The sequence below is a fragment of the Elgaria multicarinata genome, chromosome 4 (genome assembly GCF_023053635.1).
Source record: "Elgaria multicarinata webbii isolate HBS135686 ecotype San Diego chromosome 4, rElgMul1.1.pri, whole genome shotgun sequence".
Lineage (NCBI taxonomy): Eukaryota > Metazoa > Chordata > Lepidosauria > Squamata > Anguidae > Elgaria > Elgaria multicarinata.
Genome location: NC_086174.1, coordinates 92,311,528 through 92,333,543, shown reverse-complemented (window position 1 = coordinate 92,333,543; position 22,016 = coordinate 92,311,528). Strand labels below are relative to the sequence as shown.

The following is a 22,016-nucleotide window of genomic DNA, read 5'->3' as shown; positions in this document are numbered from 1 at the left end:
ACATAAAGAACCCATTCCCATAAAAAGAACTGAGATAAAGTGGGGACCAAGATTCAATGAATATGCATGGAATTTAATCAGACTCATTTTCTGAGCTATAGCGGTCACTATCAGTTAAGTCTCTGCTTCAATGGCAGTGCCCCCTAGAGGCTGAAATGCATCTTGTTCTTGCATTTGAGAGTTGCAGTCTCAGTTTGCAACCTAGGACTTGCTTGTTCTCGGTGCATAGAAATTGTAAGAATCTGATACTGCACATAGATTTTAGAAATCATTTGGAGAAGTAAATATATAAACACCTTGTCTTAAACGTTTTATTCATCATCCTAAAATAAAACATTCCATAATCCATTTTTTTCTTCATTTCCCCCCCAATTTTTCAGAAAACCCCCAAAACCAAAACTCAAGAATGTTTCCCCCCCACCCCAAATGTTTCCGTTTTTTTCCTGGGACTTCACATCTCTAGCCTGGAGTTCTATACTCCTTTGGGAATAAGTCCTGTTGAATTTATTGACAGGATCTGCATAGTATCTTTTTGAAGTTTGCTCCTCAGTTTCAGGTTGCAAAAATGGTTCCCCCTCCGCAGCTGAATGGTCGGCAATAGTTTTTGCTTTGCTTTGATACTTGAGTACACTGTTCTTGGAGAGAACACATTTATTTCTAGTACTACTTTTATTTGACTACTTTGAAAACCTGCTTTGAGAAACATCTACTTCCAACTGGAAAAAAAATGGGTACATGTATCACATAATCCAATTAGTATGTCTTCCTATTATAATTAATTATGATGACTGCGAGCATCTGGTTGAAACTGAGCATGAACTTCACAAAAGGTGAAGGCAACCTAATCCCCATTATTTTTGCTCACTGAAGAGGATAAGTGAATTAATAAGCAGTAATCTTTGGATAATTGCTCTGACTTGGGCTGGAGGCATACTTCATTCTTATAAAAGTTCTGAAAGCTTACAGAACTGTCAAAACTTGCTGAGTATTCTGAAAAGTCAAATAATTAGAGTACTATGAGCCTCACATGCTTGTTCTTTTATTATATAGCTATTAAGCAACTGTAGGATCAAAAATTCCAGATGCAGTGGTTGTCTGTGTGAGCATGGGAGCTTCCGACAGCAGTCCTTGTGCCCTCAAAGGTTGGAGTTTTCCAGAGTGGCCCCAGTGAGGCCTGATTCAAGAAGGGGAAATAAGCCAACTGCTGTGTGGATCTTTCTGGAATTCAACCCATATATTTTGAAAAGTCAGTAGTGCCTAAATTTGTAAAACTTGAGTTTTAAAAAATCTCCATTACATCTTACATAACTACTTAAACTTAACATTGAATGCTAATAGGAAACAAGAGGATAAGAAATTGTTATCTGATTATAGCCCTTGTTTGAAAATACTAACACTATTTTTTCAAAAGAAAACATAAAAGTTTATCTGACACTCTGTAGTAGTGTAGAATTTGTGTTAAATTGCTGGTCAAATAATTAGACCTTCATTAAAGCAAATTTTAATATTGGGCTAGCAAAGCACCTGCCAGTATGATAGCAAGACCAGTTTCAGCCTAGTTGTGGCCAGCACACACTGCACTGTGGAACTGATACTGCCACAGCATTAGTGGAGTGACTATAGAAAGTGTGAAGAAAGAACAGAAAAGAGCGGAGTCTTTTGGTAGAAAATCTGGACCTATCAGTGGCTTAACAATCATCAGATATGGATGAGCAGGAACCAAATTGAATATCTAAGCTCTGTTAGGGGTTTGTTGTGTCTTGTGAACCTAGCAAGCATGGGTTATTTGAGAGTTAAACAACCTTCTCATAACCCATGAAAAGCATGACATGTCAACCCCACCCCACCCCCCGGTATTCAAAATGGTAGGCAAATACACTGCAGCCTCACCTTGGGCTAGATAACTCACCATGGACTGTCACATGAACCATCCCAGTGTGTGCATTTTCCTCCTCTATTGTTGTTCAGTTTATTGGGTAGCAAGAGAGAAATGGGATGGATCTGGGTCAGGATTGCCAAAGAATATTCACACTGAGCTTTACACGTGCACAAGCCATTCATTCCTCACTTTTCCTTGGCAATTAAGCATTGAATACTTGACTTGAAGGTCCTTTGCATCCCTATTTTCTTTCTTTTTGTCAGTGCTTTGCTTTGTCTTTCCCTACAGAGGCTGCGTGAATAATTTTCTTTCGAAAAAGATAGTGCACTTAAGTATCTCCATTCACTGTTGGGAACTGCACATAGTTTTTGTATTTCTAGAGTGCCTACAGTACTTATGTCCAATGGGTAACATTGCGAGTCTGTTGATGTAAACAGACTGTTTTACAATACTTAAGCAATTTATTGTAGCACAAGCTTTTGTGAACTTCGTGCATCTGAAGTGGAATCAAGAAAAGCTTATGTTACAATACATCTAATTATATTACAATAAATCTGATAGTCTTTCAGTTGCCACAAGACTTGTTGTTGTTAAAGTAATTACAAGTTATAGATAAAACAAAATAAAAGACACAGGTCCTGCCCTCAAGTTTACAATCTGAGGTTGAAATTGCATGTTATATTAAACATGTAGTTTGGTGTTGTGTAGGGTTTTTTTTATTTTAAATTTCTCTCATGATGAGGGGGAATCAAGAATGGGACCATGGCAAAAGGGAAGGGTTATTTTTTAAACTCTTTTCAATCTACCCTGCCCCAAAACATGCTAAGTGGCAAGGGAAGGAAGCTGCCACTACAATTAAAAACCAACCAACCTCTCCCTTTACTGTTATCCCTGTCCCAATTCCCCACTTCTTTTGGTGTTAGCTATTTAAAGTTAAAAACAGACACATGAGCACACTATGGCCTTAGCTAGACCTAAGATTTATCCTGGGATTGTCCCGGGGTCATCCCTGTTCATGTAAATGACACACAGGATATCTCGGGAGCAGGCAGGGACGACCCCGGGATAAACCTTAGGTCTAGCTAAGGCCTCTGTGTGTAATGTGAAAATTGGCTGTAAAAGATGACACACACTAGGCTCACAAAGGAGTGGAGTAAAAAGCCAAGGAAGAAGGTTAGTTTGAGAATCCAAAATAAAGTGGTGAGGTTGAAGTCATTTATAGTACCATCCTATGCATGCCTATTTGAAAGTAACCCCCATTGATTTTGATGGGATTTACTCCAAGGTAAGTGCATATAGGATTTCAGTCTTAAACAAAGTTAGTTCCAGGAGGAAGACGACAAGGTGAGATCCCTGTGTTGATGCTCTGGTTAATGGCTAGGGTACAGAAAAAGCAGAATGGAAGATTTGCTCAGGAAACTAAGAATAACTGCTGAGTATAACATTGTTTCCTGTCATTGGTTCTTTAATACATTTCCATAAAAATAAAGTGCTTTGTATGAGCTTTAGAGCTAGAATGCACAGACATCTTAAATCTTGATTTTAAAAATAAGTCAGACCCTCTGAGAAATGCATATTGATTTTAGCCTGTACAAATGCATTACTCCTAAACTTTGACTTGTTGTTTTTACTGCCGTTACTATGAAGTGTGATAAGCCATATCTGTGACCTTTGATTAAACCTTATTATGTGATTATTCATGGTGCAAAGACTACAAAACTTCTTTTTGTTAGTTTTGATAGATAGTGGCATAGAGACAGGGAAAAGCAGGTTCTCAGCAAGAGCATTTTTATTAGTTTTGTTGGCTTGTAGGCTAAATTTTAACTGAAAAACTTTATTAGATTTTAATTCTTTTTGGTTTTCATGGTTTAAATAAAAGGAAGTCCCAGTTGTGCATTTAATTAAGAGATTAATTTGATCCACATCTGCCATCACATTTCCTAACAACTATTAAGTTAGTATTTATGTCGGATCAAACATAATGTGAGAATCTCTCAAGTACCTCTCAAAACACAGGCTAGGACGCTAGTAATATCATATGTTTACAGTAGTTTCTGCATCACAGATTTTTAATCTATAGGTTTAAAAAGTATTGTCTGAAGTGGCGGTTGCAGAACAACTAATTGAGTGCTCTTCTGTGTGCATGTATATAACTGAAACAAAGGGTGTGCATCCTTAAAGCTACATTTAGTATTTTCTTATGTTGTAAGAAGTCCGAAATAACATTCTTATTACCAATATGAAGTTTAATTAATAAATAAATTTATTAAATTAAATCTTTTGAATCTTTTAAACAGTTTCATTTGAACCCTACTGTTGGCATCCACTTGAGTGCATTTTAGGTCTTTCACAAATACAGTTGGATGTATTAAATAAATACAGTTGGGTGTATTAAATATTAAAAAAAATACAGTTCTTGAAGCAAACTCTCTTGTTTAGTCTCTAATCTTTTATTGTAGCAGTCTGAATCATATAATTTGATGAAGATCTGCTAAAGGGAAGTTGCACAATTCACGCCCAAAGTCTTTGAGATCTGTCATTACATGTTTAGAACTTATTTGTGGATATCGGTTCACAATGGAAAAGCCTGACATTGCTGAGTGAAGACTGGCAAAATTTCATCTATATGCATTCAAAGGGCCTGTTCAGACAAAACACTAAGCTATGGCTAGGCCGCTAACCCTTTTGCAAAAAATGGTCAGTGAGCATGTTTAAACCGTGATTATGTAGCCACCATGGTTAGGAATAGTTTACACAATATGCTAAGTCATGGTTCACACAACATGCTAAGCCATAATGTTTAGCTCAAAATGCTTAACCAGCATGGTTTAGCATGTCATCTGAACAGCGTCAAAAAGAATGTTTCCTGACTTGAAACTATCAGGGATGGGGAACTATTAGGTGACATTGTATTAAAGCCTCGTTTGTACTGGTTTCAATTCTGAGCACATATTTCCCCCATTTATTTATGATCCAGGGGTTGAAAGTCCCTTTAGTTTTACTATGGCATGGCGTAAGTCATAAAATGTTGAGGGTTTTACAGCTGGCATATTCCTACAACTACGTAAGAATTCCCTCATAGGGTCAGTATTTTGTCTCCTGTAATAGACGACAGCATATGCTTAAGGGAAAAGGTCCACAAAGAAATGTAGGCATACACTTTGAATGATGTTGCATCCTTTGCCTAGTGTGGCTAAGTGTCATTGATAGAAATATCTATGAATATGTCAGTTTTTCTTTTTGAATCCTGTTATGCTGTTGAGTATTGACAGTTGTGGTGGCATGTTCCTCCCCTTCACCAAAATATTCCAATCCAACAGCCCTGTTCAGGCATTAAGCCATGCCCCTACTCACATATTAGGGTACAGGGCCATGCACACTGCCTCCATCCCTTACACTTCATTGTGTGTAGCCTCCACCCCCTCAGTTCTAAATTTGCCATGTTGAGTGGGAATGTGAAGATCAGTTATTCTTGCATTTACTTGAATGCAATAAGAACCTTTTGTGGGATCAGGGACCCTGATAACGTTCTACTCATGGAGTATTCAAGTGAATGTGAATAGATCCCATTTTCAAACCTTGCTCCTTCAGAACTGAGGTGGCAGGGCTGGTATGCACTGGGATATAAAGAGCAGGGCCAGCATTTGTGGTTCTGTACTCTCGCTCATGCACTGGTGTGCGTTGTTCAGGCTTAATACCTGAGCAGGACTTTCTTCAACTTTCTGTCCTGCTTTCTAAGGAGAATACTTTGGACTGACTGCAGCTCTACATGTTTCTCATAATGTATAGGCTTAGCTTCAAACTGCTCAACAGGGAGTAGCCTGCTTTAGTTAGATGACATATCATCCATTTTAACATGGGGGCAATTTAATCATTTTTTTTTAAATGTTGAAGTCATTGACTGGGTTTGGACAACATGATAACCCATACTCTAGGATTGAGTATGGGTTGCCATTAACCATGGGTGGTTGTTGAAACATGGGTTATTGTGTTGTCTGAATGCAGCTGCACTAACAAACTGTTTGGTTAACTATGAGCAACCCATGAAGAGATGTCATGGTTTGTTGTGCGGTTGTGAACTGTGGGTTGTTCGTGGCTAACAAACCATGGTTTTTTTTTATCGTGGTTGGGTTCAGACATCATGATTATCAGTTGTTTTCTAAAGCTCTCAAAAAGAGGAATAAATTATCTGGATTTAACAGCCTACTTACGTAGCTGGTAAATTACTAATATCCATAAGTCTTTGGACACAGCTGTTAGAGCAATATTAAATATAAAGCTTGTTTTCTGCTTTTCCTCAGCAGTCTTTTTATTTATATCTAAATTACAGAAGAGTCATATGTAAGCAATGCTTCTGTTACAGAAAAGATGCAAATTAAGTTTGTTCTCAAAGTTGTGTGACATTAATACTTTTGAAAAGGTTAGTATGGTAAAGCAAGTTTTGTGGCAGTTGCTATTTTAAATTCTCCTGTTTTGCCAGTGGACGTTTGACCTGACTTACCTCTGAAGCAAGTAATTAATGTCAAGCACTGTGAAGTCTATCAAACTGTTCAAGGAAATATGCTGCACTTAACAAAATATAATATGCTTAACAAAATGATTGTCTTTGTGCTATGCAAAATGAACGGTAAACTCGCTGCTTCAATTTTTAGATGCTTTGGATAGACATTACAGCAGATGACTGTTACATTGGGGTTATATTAGGTTACAATAGGTATGCTTCATTCCAGTATTTAAATAATAGTTAGGATAGTATTAGAACATAAAAATGTTTGTGTTTTAATAACATAAGTGGGAGGATGTTTTAGAACACATTACGCTCATAGTTAGGGATGCTGCGGTAATCTGCCAGCTTCATTTTTCAGCATGGATAGGTATCTCAGTATGCGACACCCTGCGCCCCCTATTTTATGTTTGATTCACTCCAATTCATTTTTTTGGTGCAGGGAACCATTGGTAGCTGGATGCACACACACTTATAATCCACTCTTTGTGGGGATAACTTTGAAGACAGTTCAGAAACTGCAATTGCTGCAGAACACAGTAGCTTTGGTGCTGACAGGCAGCACTGGAAGGGGCCCTTATCATGCCAGTCTTAAAGGATCTACATTGGTTTCCAGTTTGCTTCCAAGCCCCATTCCAGGTGCTGATGTTTACATAAAGAAGCTCAGTGACCTGCTTCCTTCCAGAAATGAATGCTTTGGGGCTTCCCTTAGGAAGCACTAAATATCCCTTTTGTAACCAGTGGGTCCCACTTGTGCAATAGAATTAGTGGGACCACCACTTGCAGAGGGGAACCAGTAGGATGGAAAGGAATTGGCGGGGGCGTAAGTGACCCATTTGACTCTGCCCACTGTGATGCACTAGTTAATGATGGACAGCATTCTCATATTGTCCCCTCCTCTGCTATTGGTTACTTGGCAATTTTGAGTATGATGTAAAAAGGCAAGTTTTAAAAATCAGAATTAATTGTTAAAGGCATCTGTAGAAAAATACCCAAGCAAAGCTGGAGTGCAAATATAACTTTAAACTATGCTGTTTGATTGATATGTTCATAACAGCAAATTTTAAAAAGCATAGACTTGGCATTTACCAAAGGCCCTAAGGCTTCTCTGTTGATGTGGAACAAAATGTACTGTTCAGAATTTACCTGTTGTTACAAAACAGTAATCAGCTTTGTAAATGTGTATCACTGGGCCAGTTTGCATGTAACAAAAAGCCACTGTGGGTGAACTTCCTCATGGGGCTTATTGTTGTGGCTGGCATTTTGACTATTTGAGCCATGGTGGGGACACGGCATAGCTTGTCATTATGTGTGAACCTGGTGAGGGTGGGTTGTTGGGGTGGTTCTGGATAGCTTATTTACAATCCCAACAACCCACCATCTCCAGGTTCACATAGAACAGCAAGCTATAGCATGTGTGTGTGTGTGTGTGTGTGTGTGCATGCGCAATCAAATGCCTAGTCTTACAAACAGCAAAAAATAGATATGAAGAAATAAAGCAGAATTCTAATAGCTAACTTGACAAAAATGTAGAACAAACACAATAAATTACTCTATATGCAGTGCCAATGGAACCTTTCATTATAGGCCAAATTTATCTAAAAACATTTATTTATTTATTTATTTATTTATTTACAATATTTATATACCACTCCCCATCCAAAAGATTTTGGAGTGGTGAACAACAAATAGAATAAAAGAATAAAACATCATGTTTTAAATTACATTTTTAAAAGAACAATTAAGTTCTGATAAAACCATGGCCAATCATTTAAGGAAAGCTTCCTGAAACAACAGAACTTCCTGAAACAACTAACGAAGCTTATTAAAGAGTAAGTAAACTTAGAATTAACAAAACCTAGTGCAGCTACAATGTTTTAGAAACTAAGTAATGGATCTATTAATATTCATACTTGTCCAAGCCTAGTAAATATACATCAATTGTTTATTAAACTGTATGTGCTTTCTAGGGCAATGGGTGACACAAATGTACCTAATGGCAGAAGTAGCATATTGACATAGTCCAGCAGCATTTGTGTGCATGTGTTTCATACAGGAAATCTGAAACATTTTCTGAGTTTAAAATTGTATGTCACTGTCTAAAGAGATACAGTTCTGTGTGGCAGCAAATAAGCTATTGGCCACTTGTTCAGTTACTTAAAAGAGGTCACAATCACAGAGGAGGCAGTCAAAGGACTGTGTTGACCCTGAAGTTGTTTGCCTTTCTTGTGTGATTTGCTTGAATTGTTGAGAATAAGGACTTTTCTGTGATGCTTTTTTGTGTATAATATGGTGTTGTCTGATTTGTGAATTGTATCAGTACAAGAATTGTGTAGCCTGGATTGTATTTTTAAGAGTAAATGACTGTACCATTTTGCTATGTAGTCAGCTTCATTCTGTTCATTTTCATCTGCTTGACCATTGCTTCCAAGCACTGGTTCAAGTTAGACAGCTCCTCTGAAGAAATATAGAATTGGGTGTCATCAGCATACTGATGACAATCACCCCCAAAGCTACGGATCTTGCTTGGCAGCTTCACATAGACTTTTAAAAGAATTGCAGTTTAAACCAAGCCCTGTGGCACCCCAAATAAAAAATAACAGGATGCTGACAGTATCCCCAGTTGTCACCTTTGTCCTACTGGACAAAAAAGAACAGAACCATTGGGACACAATCTCTGAACTGCAGGGCAAATGTTGTCAGGAAAATTGTGCTGAAAGATCCAACAAAAAAGAAAAGAAAAGAAAACTGGTGAGAGGTCCAACAAAATTTAGAGCAGTGTTTCCATTGTCCTCCCTAGATAATCATCCATCAAGGACACTAAAGCAGTTTCTAACCTACTGAAAGGGTAAAGGAATGGTCCATTATTGTGGAATTGCTGGAGCTATATGTTATCATGTTCTCAATCACATTCAGAAAGTGAGGTTGAAAGCAGGTCTAAAATTGGCCAGATTGTCCTTATCTAACACTGATTTCTTTAAAAGTGGATGAACTACTGCCACTTTCAATGCTTGGGAAAGTCTATCGACAATTGACAATTCTAGTCAAAACCCCACAAAACTTTGGCAAGGATCCTAATTGCATGTGGGGGGCTTACAAGTACTGCATCCATATCTCCAAGGAGGTATGGATGTGGTGCTACTCTTTAATGCCAGGTCAGTCCGCAATAAGACCTCTCTTATTCATGATTTAATCCTGGATGAGAGGGCTGACCTGGCGTGCATTACTAAGACTTGGGTGGGTGAGCTGGGTGGGGTTGATCTGACTCAGCTCTGCCCATCTGGGTACTCAGTGCAGCACCAACATAGATTGGAGGGATGGGGTGGGGGAGTCGCCGTGATTCATAGATCTTCCATCTCTATCACTGGGAAACCACTCCATCTTGGAGCAGGCCTTGAGGGTTTGCACCTGGTGTTGGGCCAGAGAGACAGATTGGGGATGCTGCTGGTATACCGCCCACCCTGCTGCCCGGCATCCTTCCTGACTGAGCTGGCAGAGGCAGTCTCGAGTGTGGTGTTGGAGGAACCCAGGACGGTGGTTCTGGGCGACTTCAACTTTCATGCTGAGGCTGTCTCTGGGGCTCCGGCTCGGGACTTTATGGCCTCCATGACAACCATGAGGCTGTCTCAGTTTGTCATTGGCCCAACACATGAAGCAGGGCATACCCTTGATTTGGTTTTTGCTCCAAGCTGTGAGATGGGTAGTCTGAAGATTGGGGGGGGGGGTCCAAGTAACCCCATTGTCATGGTTGGACCATTTTCTGGTGAGATTTGAACTCACGGCATTACTACCCTCCTGCAAGGGTGAGGGACCCATTCGGATGGTCCACCCCAGGAGACTGATGGAATCCAATGGATTTCTGAATGCTCTTGGGGATTTTCCAGTGGAGAGAGCTGGTGATCCAGCCGAGGCCCTAGCCTCACTGTGGAACGGTGAGATGCGGAGGGCCATCGACTTGATCACACCTGAGTGCCCTCTCCAGCCCTGTAGAGCCCGCTCTGCTCCTTGGTATACTAAGGAGTTGCAGTCAATGAAACAGGCTGGACGTCGGCTAGAGCGCAAATGGCGCAAGACTTAAAGCGAAGTTGACCGAGCATTCTGTAGAGTGCATAATCTTGCCTATTACATGGCAGTGCGGGCAGCAAAGAAGGCTTATTTTGCTGCCTCCATTGCGTCCTCGAGTAGCCATCCAGCAGAGCTCTTCCTGGTGGTCTGGGGGCTGCTAACATCATCCCCAGGAAATGGGGCCCTGGCTCCGTCAAGGACCCGCTGTGACCTTTTTGCATCACACTTTGAGGACAAGATCGCTTCTCTCCGCAGCGAGCTTGAAGTTGTTTTTAGTGCAGCTCCAGTTGAGGTGTCCGATGCCACCATCTGCCCAATTTTGTGGGATCAGTTCCAGTTATTGTGGCCTGATGATGTGGACAAGGTGCTTGCAGCAGTGCGACCGACCACTTGCCCTCTCGATCCCTGTCCCTCCTGGCTTATAAAAGCAAGCCGAGGGGTTCTGACTGGGTGGGTCCAGGGGGTGATAAATGCTTCTCTCCGGGAAGGGGTGGTCCCTGCTGTCCTTATGGAGGCAGTAGTGCGACCACTCCTGAAGAAGCCCACCCTGGACCCGATGGTATTAGGCAACTACCGCCCAGTTGCTAACACTCCTTTTTTAGGGAAGGTAGTACTTGAGAGGGTTGTGGCGGAGCAACTGCAGGCACTCTTGGAGGATACTGATTATCTCTAGATCCATTCCAGTCTGGGTTCCGATCTGGTTACGGGACTGAATCAGCCTTGGTCACCCTGATGGATGACCTTTATCGAGAGAGGGACAGGGGGAATGCAACCCTGTTAATCCTGCTCGATCTCTCGGCGGCTTTTGATACCATTGACCATAGTATCCTCCTGGATCGACTCTGTGGGATGGGCATCGGAGGCACTGTTTTAAAGTGGTTCCGGTCCTACCTACGGGGTCGCTTTCAGAGAGTAGCATTGGGTGACCAGTCCTCAGCCTCTTGGCAATTGAGCTATGGAGTGCCGCAGGGCACCATCTTGTCCCCAATGTTATTTAACATCTATATGAAGCCGTTGGGAGCGGTCATTAGGGGATTTGGAGCTAAATGCCGTCAATACGCTGATGACACGCAGCTCTATCTCCCTGTGACAACTGAATCAGGTGAGGCTGTGCAGGTCCTGGACCAGTGCCTAGACTCAGTAATGGGCTGGATGAGGGCCAATAAACTGAGACTGAATTCTGGCAAGACGGAAGCCCTGTGGGTGAGTGGTTCCCGAGTCCGGGAGACAGGCTCATTGCCTGTTCTGGATGGGGTTGCACTGAAAGAACAGGTTCATAGTTTGGGGGTACTCTTAGACCCATTTCTGTTGTTGGAGGCTGAAGTAGCCGCCACGGCTCAGAGTGCCTTTTACCATCTTTGGTTGGTTCGCCAACTATGGCCTCTCCTGGACAGGGATAGCTTGACTATGGTGGTACAGGCATTGGTAACCTCAAGATTGGATTACTGCAACGCGCTCTATGTGGGGCTGCCCTTGAAGCTGCTCCGGAAGCTGAAGCTAGTGCAGAATGCTGCAGCTCGGCTGTTGTCTGGAGCTGCCCCTTTCCAGCATGTAACTCCTCTGCTGAGGGAACTGCACTGGCTGCCTATTTGCTACTGAGCCAGGTTTAAGGTTCTTGTACTTGTGTACAAAGCCCTAAACAACTTGGGACCAGGATACCTGAGAGAGCGCCTTCTCCCTTACCAACCTGCCCGGTCACTGAGGTCATCCGAGGGCCTGCTCCTGGTGGTTCCACATAGATCCATCCTCCAATTGGAATCCACCAGGGGAAGAGCCTCCAGCGTGGTGGTGCCCCTCCTGTGGAATTCCCTGCCTCTGGAGGTCAGGCAGGCGCCAAACTTGTACTCCCTTCAGCACCTCCTGAAAACATCTTTATTCCAAGAAGCCTTTCTTTAACATGCAGCCTTGGATTTCTGTTTTTGCTTCTTTTAAATTTTGTTTTAACTGTTTTATTCTGTTTTTATTTCCATTTTACCTTGTACACTGCTCTGAAATTTTTCAATGAGGAGCGGTATATAAATATTCTAAATAAATAAATAAAATTGTATAGACCACATCAACTATGGAGCTCAAGGTAGATCAAATGAGTGACTTTGTTAGATGAGATTTGAACAAAAGCCGAACTGTGAGCTACAGAGGAACCAGCTTATAAAGATTCCTGCCTGACAAAAAACAGGTACAACTTGAGTTCTGTCTTCATGGTGCTGGGTTGGCACTGAAGCCCTCTCAAACCCTGTGTTTTTGCTATCTGGGGCTCAATGCTGAGGAGAGAGTGCTAGTACCATCTGGGTACTAGAGCTGCCCCTGCCCTTTTCTCGCTGGTCACCTTCCACCAGGCACCACCCCTGGGTTGCCCCCGGATTGGCCCCGGAGCGATGGCAGATGGCAGAAGTGCCATATTGATGTTGCTCCATTTGAAAAAGTCGGGGTAAATCCTCAACTTTTTTGAATCACAGCATCATGGGGAAGGGCCACAGTGGCTGCGAAGCTGCTCTTGCATTGTCTAACCAATGCAGCGCAGATCCACAGCCACTGCAGGGCTTTCCCTGCATGTAGATGGCCCCTTGGAAATTCTCAAGCTGGACATGATTAAACTAATGCAATAGTGGCAGAGAAAAGATAACTGTTTCCACTGTCATTGCCATCTCATTGGTCTGCAAATAGGATCTATGCAATGTGATTTGTCAAATTCAGCATACCTCGATCTGAGCACTGGTTCTTTTTGGACTGTGTTTAAATCTAATTAGAATTCCTTCTGGGTTGCTATCCCAAGATGTTTACTTAATAAAGTTATGGTTTTCCAATATTCTGGTAACTTAATCTTATAAATTGGCCTTAATTGCAGTGGCACAAGCTATGATTTGAACTATTAAAATTAAAATCAAACCTTGTATAGTTCTCATTGGGTTAAGCTTTAGCAAAGCAAAGTGGATGATAGCAGTGGCTGCTGCTGCACAGCTATTGAAGTATGGCTCACACAGTGCCAGCCCAAGGGCAGCAGTAGTGCCTTTGCAGAAGTCCTGGACTGTTAGGGTTCATCCTTTTGAACTACTGTGCTAGGACAGTGTTCAAAATGTCAGCCCATTTGGTGCTATGCATTTCATCTCCACTTCATATAATTCAATAGATTCTATCTCTCTTTAGCCCCGTCTGTTCCTTTTCAGCTGCTTATCCCTTCCTCATCCCATTCTGCTATAATATATATTGTTCACTGGGAACTGGTCCTATATCTATGTTCTGTTTTCCATCAATTCCAACAGCTACTAGTAGTTTTAATAACATAGGTATGAATCATCTGAAATTCAGGTCCCAAAGGATTCGGAAAGTGATTGTTCAGGGTACCCTCTAGTGGCAACAATTGGGAGGTATACACAGCACTTGCTGCAATAATTTTTCAAGATATTTCCATTATGAGGCCTAGAAATGGTTTTTGGATGAAAACTGAGCATTTTATGACTCTAACGATTCATTTTGACAGGCAGTTTCCAATTCTCTCAGCTGGGAGATCTGGAATCTCATAGAAAGGAAGGAATGTTTTCCTCCCAATGATATACATGTTTGTTTACCCAGGTAGTTGGTTCTACAAACTACCTGTACTGTGTCTTGTCTGTTAGACAGATGAGCCATTGAGGGACCACTGAGGGTTGACAAGCCCGAAGGGTCTCTGCATTGCAGGAATCTGGACTTTCCAAATAACACTTCAACTCATAATTAAAGCTGTGCCTTGTCAACACAGGAATACTCTATGGTTTGGCATCCAGGTTAGTGAGTTTTTTATACGCACTAAAGCAGATCTTTAATATTGCATCATTCTCTCTCTTGAATTTAGTACCTAATTCTAAGTTAAGAAAAAATATATTCAATTGGCTCCACTGAGGAAGAGTATTCTCTAAATCAGGGATGGGCAACCTGCAGCCCTAAAAATGTTGGACTCCAACTCCCAATAGCCCCACCCAGCATGGCCAATGGTTTGGGAGGATGGGAGCTGGAGTCTAACAATATCTGGAGGCCCACAGCCCACTCCTATTCTAAATAATATTATATAAATACTACTATACATAGAGTAGTATCCAATATTAGTCCTACTTAGAGTAGACTTATTGAAATGAATGAGACTTAAGTTAGTCACAATGAACTTAAGTTCCATTCATCTTAATGGGTCTATTCTATATAGGACTATCATTGGATACTACCCAGTTTTTTTTTAATTTGCAGGTAGAACAAAATGTACACATTGTAAGACTGATCACTTGCTGCTAATTAAATTGTCATTAAATTAAAGTATTTTGTTAACTCGGATTCATTTGACTTCAAAATACGTAGAGTTGCTGCATTTGGTCTTGAAAGATTCTGCCCACTGGGGGCTGCCTTATCCTTTGAACCAGGCCACTGGCTGGGTTTGCACAGCACAATAAGCCAGGATTCCAGGGAATGGGTTGTGTGCTAGTACATGCATCCCATTCACTCCTGCTTTGCTCCTCCCCAGCAGTGCAACCACTAAATGACGGGTTTTAAGTATGTTGTCCAAACAGAGAATCCTGGTTTGTCACTCTCCTTACAAGTCAGAATTGCAAACATATTCACTATAAAAGAAAGGTGAAATACAAATGTCCCTCTTTTCATCTGTGAAAAGCTGGAGAGTATATTTTCAGGCTAAATGTAAATACTTAACCTGAATTTTACCTCCAGTGTATATGTATGGTCTATTAATAGTTAAAACCAGCTCTGATTTTTGAGTTTCTGAATAGTAACACTGAATATCAGTGCTGATGAAAACTAAACCCCCTTTTTTTAGTTGCTTTTATCTTTGTAAAATGCCTGTTCTTGATTCACAGCCTTCATCAAAATATTGGGGAAATTTGTGTGTCTGTGTTTTGTGTACATATTTTTTTTGAAAAACCCCATGCATTTCATATTTAATTTAAATTTAAATTTAACATTATTTAGCACTGCTGCATCTAGTCTTCAAAGATACCATAAAGAGTAAAATGTAAAGGTTATGGTAGAATGGAAATGCACACTACGAGTGTTATCAGATGAGCGTTTTATACACTCGCTCATTTTTTTTGTCCTTTAGATGATGACATCTGTCTCCTGAATGCCTCCTACTCCTTCCATTCATTTTTCCATCACAAAAAAAAAAAAAAAAAAAAGACCTGGAAAATTTTACTTAATTTTTGAAATGAAACTTGCTGCCATTTCCTGCAGTGTGCAGGGAAAACAGTGCAATAAAAACACCCACTGAATAGGCTACATGGTCGTTGCTGCTTCCTGTTTCTCTACCTGTGTAAAGAGATTGTTGCTATTGTGGGACAGCAGCAGGAGGCCATAGCGACAGTAGGGAAACATGAAAAAAAAACCCTCAGTTGTCAGTGATGATATGGATTAATAAAGTTGCAAGCTCATGTATACGCTTTGTGCACATTGCAATCAGCATTCAATAAATGAATATTTAATCTTTGGAAATTCACCCTAATTATCTGATTATCTTTGTCATAGTCGTGTATGTAACTTCTATTTGTATCAGGATCAGAGCAATAACTGCTTTTGTTAGTGTGTAAATAATCTTTCTGAGATACGTTCTTCAGCTGAACGTATCTCAGTATTATTATTATTTTCAAATTGTAATTTGGATGAATAGTTGTGGATTTTAATTGTGGATTTTAGTTGTGGACTTTTAATTTGCAGACCTACCGCTCTATTACTAGTGCTATGTGTACAGTGCAAGATAACTTCTGTTTGATGTGATGCGTGTTCACTTCTTTTTGTCTTAAATACTGTATCTTGCCAGTTTCTTCTTTTATATTCATGGTCAAGTGATGGTAAAAATGGAACCTTGCTTAACACAGCCAAAATTCCTTTTGCCTTGAGAATATTGCATTCTTGTGACTGGCCACTTGCCAAGATACCTGTGTCAAATAAGAATTGTCTCCAAGCACCAATGCAAGGAAGCTTTATGAGAGCAGTGTGTTCTCTCTTTTTCTCTTTCCTTTGCTTCCTATACTCCCCTTCTCTTAATTTTAAACAAGCCAAAAGTGAATTGTGATGGCATTTCTGCTGTGACCCATCTTCTGGGTTACAGTCAGGATATGACCAGGAAGATGATTATTTTTAATTATGTAAATACCACCTCATAAAAATCTCATTAGTTCTGTTAGCTATACTTTTATTATTGTTATAATACAACTCTGAAGTAATTATAGCTTGCTTCTGAAAGCTCAGAAGGTTGACTTAGTAAGTTTTCCAAGCTGTCTCTAAGGCTAATATGAATCTTTCTGGATAGTTCCATTGCAAGGCTTTCATCTCAAACCTATACTTGTTTAACAAGCTACTTCCTACTACGTATGCTTAGGGCTGCAGCTTAAATATTTTTTTCTGTTTGAATATTTGCACAATTAATAAAAGAGCTGTTCAAGCAAGGCCACACTGGTTTGGATGTTAAAAGGTTGTGTATTCAAGCTCTGTGTTGAAACATTTCGTTTCCTCTTGTTTCCTGTATGCTGAAGGGAGTGGGATAGGAAACGTGGGGGAAAGAGTACAAGCTGAAACAAAAAAAAGCATATAAATGAAATGTTTCAAACAACAACAGTGGCATATGTTAGACACTTGAAACAATGTTCTAAGAATTAGGAACATGTATTAAAAGTTTAATCTATTCCCTGCTAGAGGCTATTTAACAGAAAATGTGACAGGGAACCTTCAAGCCATCCAAAATAACTAAACTAGTATATCATGTAAGACTAACTGTATAAAATCTCAGCAAAACCAACCTTTTCAAGGGCCTATTCAGAGCACCAAGCAGTTTAAAAAACAAAGCAAAAACAATAGTAATCAAAAACCACTTCAGAAACATATTTGCATTGGTACTGGGGGAATGGTGAGTACTCCAGAGGAGGTCAGGCCTTTGGATTTAGGCCCCAGTTGGGGTGTGTGTGCTCTGGTCAATAGGAATTCTACCTTCCTATTCTTTCAAGTGCTGATCTTGAGTGCTTGTGTCTGGTGTTTCATGTTGGGAACCTAGGCAGGTTAGGGATTCTGCTTGTTATTCTTTGCTATCCATCAGTCTCCCTGCCTGACCTGATAGAGTGGTCTCATATTTGGTGTTGAGGACACCTAGGAATACAGGAACATAGGAAGCTGCCTTATACTGAGTCAGACCATTGGCTCATTTAGTGTCAACACTGACTGGCAGCAGCTCTCCAGGGTTTCAGGCAGGATCCTTTTCTTGCCCTACCTGGAGAAGCCGGAGATCGAATCTGGGGCCTTCTGCATGCAAAGCCTGTGCTCTATCACACTGAGCTACACCCTGTCCCATAGTATGATGGTTCTGGGGGATCCAAACTTCCATGCCAAGGCTTCTGGATCTGGGATGGCTCAGAACTTCATGGCTGCCATGACAACCATGAAGCTGTCTCAATATGTCATCAGCCCAAAAAGACACACACTTGATTTGGTTTTCTCAACTGGGCAGGAGGATGTGACATGGTTGCATGACATTTTGAAGATAAAATTGCTCAAATCTATCATGAATTGGACACCACAATTAATGCAGTTCCTTTAGTAGGGGTACCCAGAGCACAGTCTGTTCAGTTTATTTGGATGAATTTCAGTTGTTAAGGCCTGAGGATGCATACAAGATGCTTGGCCAAGTCTGGTCAACCACCTGTACTTGACTCCTTCATGGCTTATTACACCTATTAGGGAGGGGATAACAGGCTGAGTCCAGGAGGTTGTAAATTCCTGAGAGAGAGAGAGAGAGAGAGAGACCTCTTTAAAGGAGGTGGTAATTAGGTCACTCCTGAAAAACCCTAATCAGGCCCCTGATGGTGTTAACAACTATAGCCATCAACCCATTCCTGGCGGTCAACTCCAGGCACTCTTGAATAAAACAGATTAGCTAGACTCTTTTCAATTGGGCTTCAGGACTGGTTTCAGAATGGAAATTGCCTTCATCAGCCAATGGAATGACCTTTTGCTAAGAGAGTGATATGGGGAGTCTCTCTTGAGCTTCTCAGTGCCTTTCAGTACCATCAACCCAGGTATCTATTCTAGTCCTCATGCTGTTCAAAATCTTAATGAAACTGATGGGATTGGCTGAGGTGTCATCATATACAGATGACACCCAGCTCTCTCTCTCCTTTTCATCAAATCCAGGTGAAGCAGTTGCTGTTCTTTATCAGTGCCTGATCATGGTAATGGACTGGATGAGGGCCAAAAAACTGAGGCAATGGCTAGACCAGGCGATATCCCGGGGATCACCCTGGGATCATCCCTGTACGTCCCCATGATGCATGGGCATCCCGGGGACAAGGAGGAATGATCCCTCCCTTGCCCCAGGATATTGCCCTACACTTCTGTTGCGTTTTTTCCTGCAGTCCTGGGATGATCCCGAGATCGCGGGATATGTGGCAGGGTGTTGCAGTTTGTCCATGCTCCTCGCGAGTAACTGCAAGGACCAGGGCATGGCGTGCGGAGCTCCTCAGGAGCTCAGTGCCCATCAGGGGTGGGGTTGGGGGAGCAGGAGCATTTTTTAAAAAAACTTACATTTTTGTAGGAGCGCTCCTGCGCTCTTTCTCAATTAAAAAAAAAATGGCGGGCATGACACCCTCTTCCTTCCTGGACGTCTCGCGCTGCGTGTAGACTGAGGGGGGGATCGCGTGATCATAAAATCTCAAGAACATACCCTTCCACCCCCCTTGTCTAGCCATGCCCTGAGACTCAATCTGAAGGTACTATTAGTGGGTAGTTTGTCTGCATGACTAAGTGGTGTTCTGTTCTGAAAGTGGCTGCACTCCCCTCTAAAGGATCAGGTTCATAGTTTCAGGCTGCTCTTGGATCCAGAACTGTCACTCAAGGCACAGGTGGGCTTGATGGCAAGGAGCACCTTTTTATCAGCTTAGGTGATATACCAACTATGCCCTTAACTGGCCAGAGATAGCCTAGCTACAGTTGTTCATGCTCGAATAAACTCTCGTCTCGATTACCACTATGCATTATACATGAGGCTGCATTTGAAAACTTTAGCTGGTCCAAAATAGGGCAGCATTAATCCCTTAATGAGATCCCTTAATGAGGGACTGGCCAATGTTATCATATTATGCCAGTACTTTTCCATCTGTATTGGCTGCCGGTCCAGGTCTGGGCTAGTTCAAAGTGCTATATGGCTTAGGTCCAGGTTACCTAAAGGATTGTCTCCTTCTTTATATACCTGCCCAGACTCAAACATCATTCCCAGCAGTCCTTCTCTGGGAGCCCATGCTAAAGGAAGTGAGGTGGGTGGCTACTAAGAAGAGGGCCTTTTCTATAGTGGCACTATGATTGTGGAATGAGCTTCTCAGAGAGGCTTACCTGGTGCCTACATAGTGCTCTTTCTGGCATCTGGTAAAGACTTTTTTATTTTCTCAGGCATTTTAGTCTTGCAGTTTCTGTTTTAAATCTGTTACTATATTTTAAATCTTTGGATTGCTGCTAGGTATTACTTTGTTTTTTAGTTTTATTTATATGATAGTTTTAAACTTTTATATTGTATCTTATGGTTTTTTTTAATTTTTGTGAACTGCCCAGAGAACCTCAGCTATTGGGTGGTAGAGATAGGAAATAAATAAATAAATAAATAAATAAATCTAACAAACAAACCCAGAGTTCAGAACCCAACAACAAATCATGGGTTCTCTTCTTGGGTTGTCTGTGGTTAATAACCCATACTTAAACCATAGTGCAGGTTTCACATGTAATGACAACCCATGCTTCAGCGACAACCCATACTTTGTGTGAACTAAGGGGGAATCCGCACGTCGTACCGAGACCGCTTCTAAGCGACCCCAGTGCGGCGTGAAAGCGATCGTGTAACTTGCCTTTGGAAGAGCCGAGGAAGAGACATCCTTCCCGCTGCCACCACCACCCACAGACCTCCTCGCTGGCTGGGATGGAGAGCTCGGGGAAAGAAGGCGGGGTGGAGAGCTTCTTCTGCTCCCAACCCTGCCTTCTTCAGCTGAGCTCTCCTCGCCGGTCGGCGAGGAGGTCTGTGGGTGGCGGCGGCGGCGGTGGCGGCAAAGACGTCTCTTCCTCAGCTCTTTCAAAGGCAAATTACACGATCGCTTTCATGCCGCACTGGGGTCGCTTAGAAGCGGTCTCGGTATGACGTGCGGATTCCCCCTAGGGCTTAGCATCAACAAATGCTAAGAAATGCTTCCTTCCTTTGATCTAGTAGCTTTTTTCCCTCTTAGTTACCATATTCAAATTTTCTTGGAGAATTGCTAATAGTTTGCCCATAATCACTGCAATTCTTTTGCCTTTAAGTTTATACCAAATATGTTTGTTTGGTGGATTACACTTGAATGTTTTTTAAAAAGTTATCCTGAAGGGCTTGGCTTAATGAGTATTAAAATTGGTTCATAAGTAATAAAATACAATTTTCAGTTTTCTTTTACAACTTGAATTCATGTCTAATATTTGGGGCTTGACTGTGGGTTTTATGTCTCTAGGTCAGATTCACAAATTCTTAAACTGGCACTGGTCTTTGAAATTCATGACTACATGACTTCCAGACAATTTCTATCTAGTCATATAACTCCTTGGGTTCATGTAATTCAGTAGAATTGAATTAGTCTTCCAATTTTTAGTTTGCACAACAAAGAACTACTTTATTCAGTGTTTAATTTGAAGCGTATTTGAGGTTTTTCAAACTGATTGCTGGTTAGCAGTTTAAATATCTTGGCAGATTTTTCTGTGCTCCCTTAAAACTAGAGTAACAATTCCATTATATGCTCTTCTGTCATGTAATGAAATACGTTATATTAAACAAGGTAACTCTTTATATGCTTAAACTTTTCTATACTTCCCTCCCCCCCCACAGCTTTGGTGAATTCCCTCTCCATGGGAATGATCTTCTTCTGTTCTCCCATAGTCAGTATATTTACCAACATGTTTGGCTGTCGAATAGTAGCTGTTGTTGGAGCAGCAGTGGCTTTTGTTGGGCTCCTTTCAAGCTCATTTGTAAGGTAAGTACCATTTCCCCCTGACTTCTTTGAGTGCAGGTGGCCTTTGGCTGCATATCACAATCTTGGCCATTTTGGCTGACAAATCTGATAATGCCTTCCTGGACCCTGATGATATATCTTGAAGTATTGAGGATGTTATGAATTACAACACAGTCTCAAGTGTCACAAGTAATTTGCAATCCTTGTCTTCTTACAATTTGTTGCATCTCTATTCTGACATGGCTAATCAGCATTATGTAATTAGTTGCTTCTCTGAATCATGATACTTTTTAAAGATAGCCTTCAAGTATTAAGCTACTCATCTGTAGCTTATTTTCAATGGCTGTGTTTGAACAACACGATAGTCAATGGTGGGGTAACAATCAACTCGACACTTGATCTTTTCTAGGGGGTACTCTTCACACAACATGATAATAATCAGTCATGGTGAGGATGAGGATCAGCGTTGACTTGACTATTAGTCCATGCTGAGTTGACTCACTCATCCCCCACCCAGTCCTCCCGCTAGTATCCCATCAGCCATTGCTGCCAAAAATCTATCCTGCCAGCTGGACTAGATTATCAAGTT

At 41.3% G+C, this 22,016-nt stretch overlaps 1 protein-coding gene across 1 annotated transcript in view; it reads left to right on the top strand.

The window, feature by feature from the left end:
- The window catches only part of SLC16A10 (solute carrier family 16 member 10), a 51,332-nt gene that overhangs the window by 5,356 nt on the left and 23,960 nt on the right, over positions 1-22,016 (top strand). The window contains exon 2 of the mRNA XM_063124781.1: positions 21,304-21,448. Coding sequence (XP_062980851.1) covers positions 21,304-21,448 — 145 coding nt within the window. The remainder of the gene's footprint in view (positions 1-21,303; positions 21,449-22,016) is intronic.